The following is a 13,669-nucleotide window of genomic DNA, read 5'->3' on the forward strand; positions in this document are numbered from 1 at the left end:
GAGAAACCCTTAGAAAAGAACAAGAGAGGTAGAAGGAGAAGCAGGGCAGACGATGACATGGAAACCAAGGTAGGATAGGGGTTCATAAAAGGGAAAGTGACCATCATTGTCGAGAAAGCAAAGAAATATAAAGTGATACAAGAACCTAAGTCTGTTCCATCTAGCAATTAATTTGTTAATGATAACCTTTTCTGGAGCAGTTTCATGAGAAAAGTAAGGCAGATACTTTTTTGCAGGAAGTTGAAAAGTGTCTGTTAGATGAGGAGTTGTAGATACGAAAAAGTATTTTACTTTTTCCATAAATTTAGATGTAACATGGGGATAAAATGTGTATCTAGAAAGAGATATATCTGTTTAAAAAGCAGCTTTATAGAAGTATAATTAACATACTTTAAACTGCATATATTTAAGGCATACAGTTTGAGGAGTTTGGGCCTATGGATACACTGTGAAACCATCACCACAATCAAGACAGTAAACATATCCATCACCCCCAAAGTAGAAAAGTATATATTTCCATAAGCTGAAGGGAAGGAGTCAGTGGAAAGAGAAATTGACTTTAAAGGAGAGAATATAATAAAGCAGAAGCAGAGGAATAGGGGGAATCCAAATATTTACCTCAGCTGTTCATTCAAAAGCCTTTTTTTTCCTTTTTCCTTTCCCCTGGTACAGGCTGTGTTATAACTTACGTTGTAATTTTGTTGTTAATAAGTGATGTCAAAACAAAGGATGAATTTTTATAGAATACAGTATTACTCACAGAAAAACAGTGTAGTCATAGAATTTAAGATTGAGACTCTTCACCAAAGCACTTAGACTTCCTACCACTTCAAAAGCCAGTTTGTATCTTCATATGTCAATATTTTAAAATATCTAAACTCTGTGTCTTCTCTTGCAGCCCAATTAAAGGATATTGCCTATGGCACCAAGCAGTATAAATTTAAACCAGAAATCACACCAGATGACTCTGTTGATGAATTTGATGAAACCATTCACTTAGAACGAGGCGAAAACCTACTTGAAATCCATATCAACAAAGTAACGTTTTCTTCTGAAGTTTTACGGGCATCTGGAGATAAAGAGCCTATCACTTTCTGTACCTATGCTTTCTATGATTTTGAGCTACAGACAACTCCCATAGTGCAAGGCCTTCACCCAGAATATAACTTCACTTCTCAATATCTCGTTCATGTTAATGACTTATTTTTACAATATATTCAGAAGAACACTATCACTCTTGAGGTCCACCAAGCTTACAGCACAGATTACGAAACAATTGCAGCAGGTCAGTTGAGATTCCATGAAATTCTAGAAAAAAGCGGTCGAATATTTTGCACAGCAAGTTTGGTTGGTAAGTACAATCTTATAAGCTTTGGATATTTGAATCACTAATTTGATTAGTATATTAATATGGTATTCTACATTACTGTCTTTTCTTATGGATTCAAGATGCCTTGAGGGTAGGACAGTGTCCTCTAAGTAATCTGCCTACAGTTGATTAGACTATCCTAAATGTCATTAATGATGTCAGTGCAATGGCAATTAATTTTTCACAAGTTTATAAGTGCACAGATTTATTTACCATATAATACCCTTTTTTGATTAAATATTAGTTGTAGTCATTTATCCGAGTTTAAGAGCTTATGTTATCACCATTACTAGACATTGGAAATACAGTGGTCAGTGCTAAGTAAGACAGAACCCCCGCCATCATGGAGCTTATCTTCTAGAGGGGAAGACAGGCCATAAAACAAATTCGTATCTCATCAGATGAAGAAAAATGAACAAGCTAACAAAGATGGAAGGTTGCTAATTCAGATAAGAGCTTCCTTGATAGGTGAACTGAGTAAAGATCCATGACGTCCGGGGGAAGAATGTTTCATGAAGAGGAAACAGCAAGTACCAAGATAGACAAAGATGACATGTTGGAGGAACAGCAGGAAGGCCAATGGTTAAAGCAGAAATGTGATTAAAGCAAAAGAAGGATGAGTACACAAAGTCAGCCTGAGAAAGGCAAATACCATATGATTTCACTCATATGTGGAATTTAAGAAACAAAACAAATGAGCAAAGGAAAAAAAAAAAAAGAGGAGGAGTAGCAAACCAAGAAACAGACTCTTAACTCTAGAGAATAAACTGCCTATTACCAGCAGGGAGGTGGGTGGGAGATGGGGAAATAGGTGATGGGGATGAAGGAGCACCTTGATGTATGGAAGTGTTGAATCACCAAAGTGTACACCTGAAATTAATATTACACTGTATGTTAACTAACTGGAATTTAAATAAAAGCTTTTTTTTAAAAAAAAGTACACTTTAAAAAACAAAAGCAAAAAAAACAGTAGAAGGACCAGATCATGCTCTAGAAACTTGTAGGTCCTGATGAGGCAAATGGATTTTTTTTTTCTCTGAGTAATTAAAGTCACTGGAGAGTTTTGAGGAAGAAAGTGACATGATCACACGTAGGTTTTAGGAAAACCACCCTGGGTGCTGGGGGAAGAATAGACTCTCGGGGCCAAAAGGGAAAATTAGGACCATTTTCAGGCTCTTGCATTAATTTGTGGAAAGATGATGATGGCTCAGATTAAGATGGTAATGAGAACGGTGACAAGAAGCAGTTTTTTTCAGTTGATGTTTGATTAACTTCAAGATTTGCTTATCAACCAGATGGAGAGTAATGAGGAAAATGGAGGAGGCAAGAATTTCTGGCATGCAGGATAAGGAGAATAGGGAAGCCATTTATTGAGTTAGGCCTGGGAAAGGAACAAATCTGAGAAAGAAAGTCAATTTTGTTTGAACAACTTAAGACTGTCTTGTTGGGACAGCCAAATAGAGATGGCACGCTTACCATTGGATACACCTCCCCAAAGGTTGGGGATAAACAAATGAAAAGGAGAGTCATTACCATATGGAATATATTTTAAGGCTTTGGCCTCTGTAATCTCACATAGAGGCTGAATGTACACAATGCAGAGAGAGTGGCCAAGGATTGAGCCTTGGAAAACTGCACAATTTAGAGTTTAGGAAGAAGAGACACCAGCAAAGGAAACTAAAGAGTGGCCAGTGATTTAGAAGGCAAACTAAAGAACAAACAGTATCCTAGAGGCCAGCCAAGAAACCATTTCAAAAAGAAAAGAGGGTGATTTAGCTTCTGGGGAGGGATTTTATTTGATTGATTGATTGATTGATTGATCACAGGGGTAACACATATTTACATGATTCAAAAATCATAAGGTGTAAAGCTTATACCATAAAATACCTCTCTCTCCCACTTCTGTCCCTCAACTACCTTGGACCCCCTCACCAAAGCTATGAATTCTTCCAAAGAAATTTTAAGCATGTACAAGCAAATTATGTGTATCCATTAATATTCTGGTTTTAGGACTTTTTTTAAAAAAGATAGTAGATAGAATCATGTTTGTTTGTTGATGATCCATTAGTGAGAAAGTAAATAATGAAGTAGAAGAGAATGGGGAAAATAGTTTTAATAATATGCTATGCTCAGGAAAGCTTAAGTATAGAATATCCTCTATTCAACAAATATTGAGTACCCATTGTATACTAGTCACATTGGTAGGAATATATCAGTGGAAACCACAGCCCTTGGCCTCAAGAAACTTGGTGTGGGTGGAGAAATACGCTGGTGAATAGACAGTTAAGTGAAAGGAGTCAGTGTCCTAATGAGAGGACAAATCTTTCCCCTCTTTGAAGGAAGCAGAGAGCTTCTAAGTCCCCCAGAAACTGTAGAGGAAATCTTCACGGAGGAAGAGAGATGAATAGCTGCCCGAGTTGAAAAGAGTAGTGAGAGTGTACAAGGGGAAACATCATGCAAGCATGTATTACATCTGAAATATATTTGGCATAGCTATGGCATATGTCCCTGTACTTGTGGCACAGTAGAGAAGTGGGAAGGTGCCAAAGATTTCTTGAAAGCTGAATTATAATGTGGAATTTTATATTTAAAATTTTGAGATTTTATATTGTATCTGTCAGTCTACATGGAGTACAACTTGTTAAAAACAAGCTACTGTAGCATCAAAAAGAATATGTGGAGTATGTAATACAGTGTTTAGGTTTTTTTTCTTTATATTTTGGAAGGATTTAAATAGTATGAATTGGAATATCTCAAACATAATTTGACATTGCTCTTTAATAATACTTAACATACAATGAAACTCAACTTGCAGAAATAACTTTATTTTCTTCAGCTCTGTTCTTTGCCAATCACACATCATTTGTGCAAGTCATACATTATTTTACTCAGAATAAAATTTTAACAGTGAGTTATGCATTGATTTGAAGGAACTAAAGGAGACATCCCAAATTTTGGCATAGTGGAATACTGGTTCAGATTACGGATTCCCATGGATCAAGCAATTCGACTTTATCGAGAACGAGCAAAGGCTTTGGGATATATAACATCAAATCATAAGGGGCCAGAGCAAATGCAATGGGTGAGCTGGTTGGACTTTAAGACATTTTTATGATACAGAAATTTTATAATATGTCTTTTTATGTCATGCTTTAAACCAAAATCATTTTCTTTCACAGCCATCAAGTGACTCTTTTTAACTTCTTATTTCAAAATAATTATGACTTACAGGAAATACAAAAGCAGTACAGAGAAGTTCTATATACCCTTCACCCAGCTTCTCCCAATTGTAACACTCTCATAACTACACTACATTATCAAAGCCAGGAAATTGACATTGGTACAATACTATTAACTAGACCATAGACCTTACTCAGATTTTATGTTTTTACTTGTGTGTGTATATGCGTGTGTAGCATTAGTAGTTCTGTGCAGTTTTATCATGTATATATATTCATGTAACTGCCACCACAAGCAAGATACAGAATTGTTCCATCACTAGAAAGGAACTCCCTTGTGCTTCCCAGGGTACTTTCAAAAAATAGAATTGCAGTACTGTGAATTGGAAGTTTAAATGCAGTTCCTCAGAGCAGCATTTCCCTGTGTTTCATAGAGTCATAATGGCCTTACTTCCAAAAGAATTCCACAATACAATGAATGCAGAAAGCACTAAAGTGAGCCAAGTTAAATAGGGTCCTTGACTTTCATGTTTAACAAGAATCCCAAGAGGAAAGCTTCAAGTACACACTTGAGTTGAGTAACAAAGGGATAAAATATAGTTGAAACATTTTGGAATGTTTGCTCAAGTCATAATTATCTTTTTTCTTTTGGATTACTGTCACTGCTATCCATGTGGCTGGGCCCCCAGGGGCCAGATTTATGTCCAGTGGTCCTATTTTTCCCACTCTATACTCAATTATGAGTAATGATTCAGGGGTATCCACCTGACCCCAGTTAAGCCAATCGGATTCCACTTTTTTTTTTTTTTTTTTTTTTTTTTTATTTGTGATAGTCACAGAGAGAGAGAGAGAGAATGAGGCAGAGACACAGGCAGAGGGAGAAGCAGGCTCCATGCACCGGGAGCCTGATGTGGGATTCGATCCCGGGTCTCCAGGATCACGCCCTGGGCCAAAGGCAGGCGCCAAACCGCTGCGCCACCCAGGGATCCCTCGGATTCCACTTTCAAGAGAAAACAAGACTCTCCATGCTTGGAACATGTGAAATTGAGAGCTTTGGGGCAGCCATCTTCTACCATATTAACCAGCAAAGGAAAGAAAATGGGTCTGGAGAAAGGGAATAATGAGCAAGCATACAGAGAAAAATGGACACCAGATCAAGGGTAAATTCTGGCAGTTTTCTAGACCTCTTACCTTCCTAAGACCCACCACATTTCTGCTACGCAATTCCATGAAATAACCATATGGACTTAAAGTCTCATTTTGTTGTATTTGCTAGATGGAACTAGTTTCTATAATTTTCAATTAGAGAACCATGACTAATATAACACTGATTCCTGAACTTAGAATGACACCTGTTTCCTAGAGATCATCTTTCTGGACTAGTATTCTTTAGGACATACTATGGGAAATGCTGTAATGGAAAAGAGAATTAAAAATAGAGAGACACGGCTATTTATTTAGTTTTGTAGTTTGTTTTTAGATTCCCATTTTCTGGCTTGGGTGAGTCGTTTGTTGGAAATCCAGTTTTTGTGGGTAGATTTGGAGTGAGAACCACAGGGGGTATTTTTAAAAATCATTCCACTCTGCATTCTATAGTTGAATACAAACCAGCCCCAGGACAGCAGTATTGGAATTCCCTTCTCAGTTTTCTCCTCTCCATACCACCAGATGTCTCTACTGAGGACATTATGAGTTTGGTTCTATTTTGCCTTCTCCAGTAAACACTGCTGGAGTCAGAGGTTCCAGATGCTCAATCCAAATTTAGAAATACAGTGAAAGAGGAGCCCCCTTTGTAGAAAGTAGAGAATTCTCCAACACTAAACACGGCGCTGGAACACTAACGTTTCTTTATGCTAGGTCATCAGCTATGGTGAGCTTAACAAGTTAGTTACTGCAATTGTTTGCTAAAATGCTTATGCACTGGCACCTGAACAAAAGTTTCATATGGAGTTGTACAGTAGCTTCTACCTCTGCCTAATACCTTTCACTCATCTTTCTTCTGAAATGTCCTCCCAATCCAACTTATTATGTCCGCCGATGTTTATCTCTGACCTTGTTCTCTTGTTCTTATAACAGTTGAGCTTCAGTTTACTGGCTAATTTTAGGCTCATGTTTGCTTCCCCATACACCAAGGGTTGAAGATGAGGGCCAACTCAAATATAACAAAACAATGTCTGTGGGTGGACTCCATCAAATTCATTGGATTCTTATATAGGAGTGAGATATGGTCACAATAGCTGGAGTGGTTGAAGAATTAGCTCTTAATAAATTTGTGAACTAGAAAACATTTGTCTTTGGACCCATCTGTTCACTTTATTCATTAGCTATTAAATAGAATTAAAGAATTAAAGGTTTTAACAGTAGTCTCTACGTGTATGTTCAGGCATGTATGTTTATTGCTCATAGCTTAAGATCACCTGTTCACCTATGTTCTAGGGAGTATTGCTTTTGACTGAGGATCAGGTCTTTTACTGAGAAATTCACTATGAAGTGTAAATATGCATCTTTTTGTCCATTTACAAAATTATTTTGTTTGGAATTTGGCAGCTGCTGTTTATCTTCTCATTGTATTATTACTATAATATAAATATGTATTTTTTTCCAGTCAAGTCAGCAAGCACCCAAAACTGCCCAGCTCAGTTCTACTGATTCCACAGATGGCAACTTAAATGAACTTCATATTACAGTAAGGTGTTGCAACAACCTGCAGTCCCGAGGAAGCCACCTTCAGCCACACCCATATGTTGTATACAAGTTTTTTGATTTTGCAGACCATGATACAGCCATCATTCCCAGTAGCAATGATCCACAATTTGAGGATCATATGTGTTTCCCAGTGCCAATGAATATGGATTTGGATCGATACCTTAAGTCAGAGTCTCTGAGTTTTTATGTGTTTGATGATAGTGATACTCAAGAGAATATTTACATAGGAAAAGTCAATGTGCCTCTGATTTCATTGGCACATGACAGGTGTATCTCAGGTAAGCATATTTCTTGAATCTGAAATTATAAAAACAAACCTAAATTATACTTCAGTTACAGATATGATTAACCTTCCTAATGTTCTCAGATAATCTTAAACTTTGGGCCTATAGTTTTTTTTTCTAGTTATGTTCTTAGTAGTTCTGCAGATTACCAATATGTATCTTGACATATCAGTCTAAAATTAATACTAACAACTCTATCAAAATATAGAAAGTCTACCCCAATATAATTCCATTTCCTCCCCTCTTCTTTGTGCTATTACTGTTCTATATTTGTATAAAGAATACCTATATATGTTATAAACTCAACAATGCTATAATTATTCCTTTATATGATTTTTTGTCTTTTAAAGAAATCAGGAGGAGGGAGACTATAATTATAGACCTTCACGTTAACTTATGTGTTTACCAATTTTGGTATTCTTTCTTCCCTCCCTCCCCCTCTCCCATTTCTGATATTCTTTATTTCTTCCTATGGATTTGTGTTTCTGTCTGGCATTATTTCCGTACTCCAATATAACTCCACTGCCTCTTTCTCCTTTGTGCTATTATTACCATATACTTTTTATCTTTATGTAAGCTCAACAATATAATTTTGCTATTACTGTTTTATGCAGTTATCTTTTAAATCAGTTAAGAAATGACAAAAAACATATTTACACTGTCTTTCATAATTACCTATGTGATTATTTGTGTTGGTCTCTATTCCTTTATGTTGATTTGAGTTACCATCTGGTATCACTTCCTTATAACCTAGAGAACTTCCTTTAATATGTCTTGTAATTCAGGTCTGCTAGTAATGACTTCTCTCAATTTTTATCTAGGAATGTCTTTATTTTGCTTTTATTTTTTAAAGGATAGTCTTACCAGGTATAATATTCTTAGTCATCAGTTATTTTTTTCTTTTGCACTTTGGGTACATCAAGTAACTAATTTCTGGCATGCATTGTTTCTAACGAGAAATCAGCTCTTAATATGATTCCCTTGTACTTGATACTGTCTTCAAGATTTTCGTGTGTGTGTGTGTGTGTGTGTGTGCGTGTGTGTTTCTTTAAACAGACCGTGATGTGTATAGGTTTGGATCCCACTGTGTTTATCCTACTTGGAATTTGTTGAGCTTCTTTATGTGTAAGGTAATGTTATGTACAAAATATAGGGAGTTTTGTGCTGTTATTTCTTTTGTTCTTTTCATCCCTTTCTCTCTTGAATTCCCATTGCATGTATATCTGTGGTGTCCCACAGATCTCCGAAGCTCTATTCATTTTTTTCCATGTTCTCTCTGCATATTGGATAATCTCTACTGGTCAGTATTCAAGTTCACTGATTCATTCTGCTAGCTCAAATCTCCTATTGAGCCCCCCTACAGAATTTTGTTTTCGTAATTGTAATTTCAATTCCAGAATTTCTATTTAGTTCTTTTCTATAAAATTGCTCTTTATTATATTCTCTGTTTTATAAGGCATTGTCATCACATTTTCCTTTAATTCTTTAAATATCATTTATTTAAATTATTTGAACATATAATAGCTGTTCTGATGTTTTTGTCTGCTGAGTGTAACACCAAGAAGGCGTCTATTGAAGTGTAACACTTCTAGAAGGCGTCTATTGATGGCCTTTTTTCCTATATATGCAGCATACACTCCTGTTTTTCCACATGTGCCATGATTTTTTGTTATTGTTTAAAACTGGACATTTAGGATACTATATTATAGCAACTCTAGATTTCAACCCTCCCCTACTCCACAGGGTGCTTCTCTTGCTGTTTTTGCTTGGTAACTTGCCTGAACTAATTTCGTATCTTCCACTCACTGTACCTACTGATGTCTCTGCTAAGTTTTTATTTATCATTGATTGGTCATAGGTTGTACTTAATACCTTGAGCTGATAGGCTTCCACCCTTTGTGGGTTAGTGTACTTGTTGGGTAATTGTTTTTCAAAGTTCAGGCAGTCTGCAAGTCTCATGGTCAGCCAGGGAAGTAGCTTAATAGAGTCTGTTCTGACTTTTAATAGAGTCTGTTGTTACTGAGTTTCTTTTTTTTTTTTTTTAAGATTTTATTTATTCATGAGAGACACAGAGAGAGAGAAAGAGGCAGAGAGGCAGAGACACAGGCAGAGGGAGAAGCAGGCTACTTGCAGGGAGCCTGATGCGGAACTTGATCCCGGGATTCCAGGATCATGCCCTGGGCTGAAGGCAGGCGCTAAACCGCTGAGCCACCCAGGGATCCCCATTACTGAGTTTCTGTAGATTCTCATCAATATGTTCTCAATTTGTTGTATACCTTTTTTTAATTTCCAGAGCCCTTGAATGGTTGTTTTTGATCATTTTGTCCAGTTTTATCTTGTCATTCTTTTTGTGGGAAGGATTTACTGAGCTCTTCACTCAGCCACTCTGGAAGTCCCACCCATGCCTATAATAGAATTTTATCAACTCCTTATGTTCTATCTATATTCTTTTGTTCTAAAGTCTAGAGTTGTTTTGTGGCTCTTTCCCAGCCAGCCATTAAAAGATGTGTCAAACATTTGAGGACCACGTAAAGGATACTACTCCTAAACAACCATTATACTTGAAATATAGATTTGCTATCTTCAAGTCTGGAATTTTTCATACTGAAAAATTTAGTGCGATGACTAAAATTTGTGACTCTGTATTACAGTTACAAGCTAGGTGATACTCTTATTGCCGTTTTGGGCATTTTGTTTATTTTCTAGACTTTTTTTTTTTTTTTTTTTGCTGTGCTACTATTAATTTGGAGTAATTTAACAAATCCCAGTGAAATATGTTAAAATTATGATAAAATCCTATGGTAATATGAAGACTTCCTTAGATACATAAATTATTTTAAATTGTGAGGTTTTAATATATTTTTCTATAGAGACAAGTCTTTTGCAAGAATATTTAAGGCAAAAGAAGGTTGATACTTGAGCTATAACCCAAATAATGTCTTAGAGGAAGGCTAAAAGTTCTGAGTAATCTCTGAATTTAATTTCAGTGAATTAAAATATTTATAAGTTAATTTTCTCATCTTGGAATCAATATTATCAGTGAGGCCTCAAGTTCTGAAAGCAATGTGCTTCAGAGATGAACCTATCAGATTATTTTGTCTTTATTCTCTAAGCCATTTGAGGTGTGAGTAAAAACCAAAATTATTTTTAAAGTTGTGGGTAGTTCTCTTTGTTCTTCTTTAATTCTTATGGTAATACTCTGGCATTTATTAAAATTATTTTTGTAACTTGACAGGAATGTTTGAGTTAACAGATCATAAAAAGCATCCTGCAGGAACCATTCATGTTATATTGAAATGGAAATTTGCTTACCTTCCACCAAGTGGATCTATAACAACTAAAGACTTAGGAAATTTTATACGCCAAGAAGAGTCAGAAGTTGTTCAAAGAGCACCTCCAGCATCCTCTGTTAGCACATTAGTTGTTGTGAGTAGCAGTGACTTTGAATTTCCTATAGAACTTAAGAAATAGTATTTAAAAAAAGAAAGAAAAAATAGCTGAAGTCTTATCTAAGTATATGTTCATGATACTCAGTTTGACATATTGATTTATCTTAGGCACCAACACCTAAACCAAGGCGGCGTTTAACACCTGTAGATAAGAAAGTGTCTTTTGTGGATATCACACCACATCAGAGTTCTGTAAGTAGTAACCACTGAAAATAATGATTTTTTTCTCGCATACCAAATATTTTAAATAAATGATATAGGTGTAGTATACTCTACCTGATTTCAAAGGAAACTAGTAAATAAAATACTTCTTTTTCCTTTAAATGTTGGCTTTATAATTTGGCATTGTGTATAAATGTTAACTCTTAATAGTTTTTGATCTAAACCCTCCTATGACTCCATTTGTAACTCCAGCTACTGCTCTAATTCTCTGCCCCCATTTATTGGGGGGCGGGGGTAGTGGGGGATGGGAAGAAACCTCTTCAGAAAGTCCTAATTCTGTTTCCCTTTCTTCACACTGTTTCTTGAACTCATGCTAGTCAAAATTCATCCTCAGTTAAAACCACTCTTGCTAAGGTCACCAATACTTTGATTTTGCCATATCCAGTAGTCAGTTTTCTGCCTCCCAGTAACATTCGACACAGTGGAATACTTGCTCCCTCTTTTTTTTTTTTTTTTTTTACTAGCTCCCTCTTTACTTAGCTTCTGGAACACTGTATCTTTCTAGTTTCTCTCCAGCTTTACCCGTTATTCTTCTCACTGTCCTATACCAAATCTTCTATTGTCAAGTTGCCTCAGCAGTTTCACTGCAGACCTAGACTTCTACTCACTCTGTATCTACATTCAGAGGTCTTACCCAGTCTCATAGTGTTAAACATCTAGATACAATCTCTCTCATATTTATTACCTTCAGTCTTGATCTCAAATTCCAAATTTATTTCCTTCCTGCTTATTTCATATGTCCTGGATGTGTAATAGGAATCTAAACTTAACATGTCAAAAACCAAATGTGACTTCACAGCCCTCTTCCAAAATGTTTCTTTCATTGTTTCCCATTCTTAGTAAATGATTAATCATTCACTCAGTTTCACAGTCATGAAATTTTGAAGGCATTCCTTTGTCATTCTCTTTTTCACATCCTACAACCAGTTCATCCACCAGTTCATCCACCTGTCAGCTATACTTTGAAAATATACCCTGTATTCACATCATCTCCATTATCACCACTCAAGTCCCCATCATCTCTTTTGGACTTTAAAAATATTTTTTTTTCCTTGTAATTGAGATATAACTCTTAAATAGTTAAAGGACACAAAACTTAAGCATAGAGCTCAATGAATTTTTACCTATGTACACACTTGTGTAACCATCACCCAGATTAATTTTTTTTTTTCCTCAGGGCACCTGGGTGGCTCAGTCCATTAAGTGTCTGCCTTCAGCTCAGGTCATGATCTCAGGGTCCTGGGATTGAGCTCCACATCAGGCTCTCTGCTTAGCAGGGAGTCTGCTTCCCCTCTCCCACTGCTCCTCCCCTACCCCATCCTACCCCCACTCATGTGTTTGCTCGCTCTCTTAAATAAATAAAATCTTTAAAAAATAAAAATAATTAAAAATAAAAATATATTTTCTCCTTAGAGTTTAAAATAATATCTGGCATATACAGTGCTTTTAATATATATGTGCTAAATAAATGAATTCAATAATAATTATTCAGGCAGTATTAAATAGCTAACACTTATTGAGTGCTCATTATGTGTCAGACACTGAACTAAATTCTATATGTCCACAAAATCATTTAATCCTCACAACAACCTTATGATCATATTAGAATTATTCCCATTGAAAGATCAGGAAAGTAAGGGGCACCTGGGTGCCTTAGTCAGTGAAGGATCTCAAGGGTTGTGAGATCAAGCCCCATGTTGAATGTTGGGCTTGCACTCAGGGCAGAGTCAACTTGAGATTCTCTCTCTCCCTTTCCCATGGCCCCTCCCCTACTTGCATATTCTCTCTCTTGCTCTCTAAAATAAAAATAAATCTTTAAAAAAAAATCAGGAGTAATATGAACAGAGCTTAAGTGACTTGCTTAGGACTGGGTGTTATGCTTGCTATATGTTGGCAAATCGGACTCCAATAAAAAAAATATACAAAAGAAAAGTAACTGCTCAGGTAAAATATTAGATCTGGGGTTCGAACATAAGTAGCCAGATTTCTACATAAATGATCATAAACATAAAAAAGACATACACAGAGATATGTGTTGGAATGTGATCACAATAGCTGAAAATAGTGATCTAGTTAAATGTCCAACACCAGTAAAATGGTTCATTAAATTATGATACATTCATTCATTTTTTTTTAAAGATTTGTCTGTCTACTCATGAGAAACACAAAGAGACAGCAAGGCAGAGACATAGGCAGAGGGAGAAGCAAGCTCCCTACAGGGAGCCGATGTGGTACTCCATCCCAGATCCCAGGATCATGCCCTGAGCCAAAGACAAATGCTCAACCACTGAGCCACCCAGTCGTCCCTACATCCATTCATTTTAATACAATATTTATTAACTATGATGTTTACCCGAAGTGTCATACTAGGAGAAAATTTTATGTTGTAATATTGAGGTTTTTTAAATGTAACAGTATATATTGTATTTGTAGTATAATTCCCACTATGTAACCAAGAAA

General features: G+C 36.1%; 1 protein-coding gene across 4 annotated transcripts in view; it reads left to right on the forward strand.

The window, feature by feature from the left end:
- Nucleotides 1–13,669, forward strand: part of RPGRIP1L (RPGRIP1 like) — a 94,806-nt gene that overhangs the window by 43,013 nt on the left and 38,124 nt on the right. For all 4 annotated transcript variants that reach the window (XM_072827044.1, XM_072827047.1, XM_072827045.1 and 1 more), the window contains 5 exons: nucleotides 899–1,351; nucleotides 4,300–4,451; nucleotides 7,154–7,532; nucleotides 10,774–10,964; nucleotides 11,096–11,179. In XM_072827044.1, the coding sequence (XP_072683145.1) occupies nucleotides 899–1,351; nucleotides 4,300–4,451; nucleotides 7,154–7,532; nucleotides 10,774–10,964; nucleotides 11,096–11,179 (1,259 nt within the window). The remainder of the gene's footprint in view (nucleotides 1–898; nucleotides 1,352–4,299; nucleotides 4,452–7,153; nucleotides 7,533–10,773; nucleotides 10,965–11,095; nucleotides 11,180–13,669) is intronic.

This window comes from Canis lupus, chromosome 5 (assembly GCF_048164855.1).
Source record: "Canis lupus baileyi chromosome 5, mCanLup2.hap1, whole genome shotgun sequence".
NCBI lineage: Eukaryota > Metazoa > Chordata > Mammalia > Carnivora > Canidae > Canis > Canis lupus.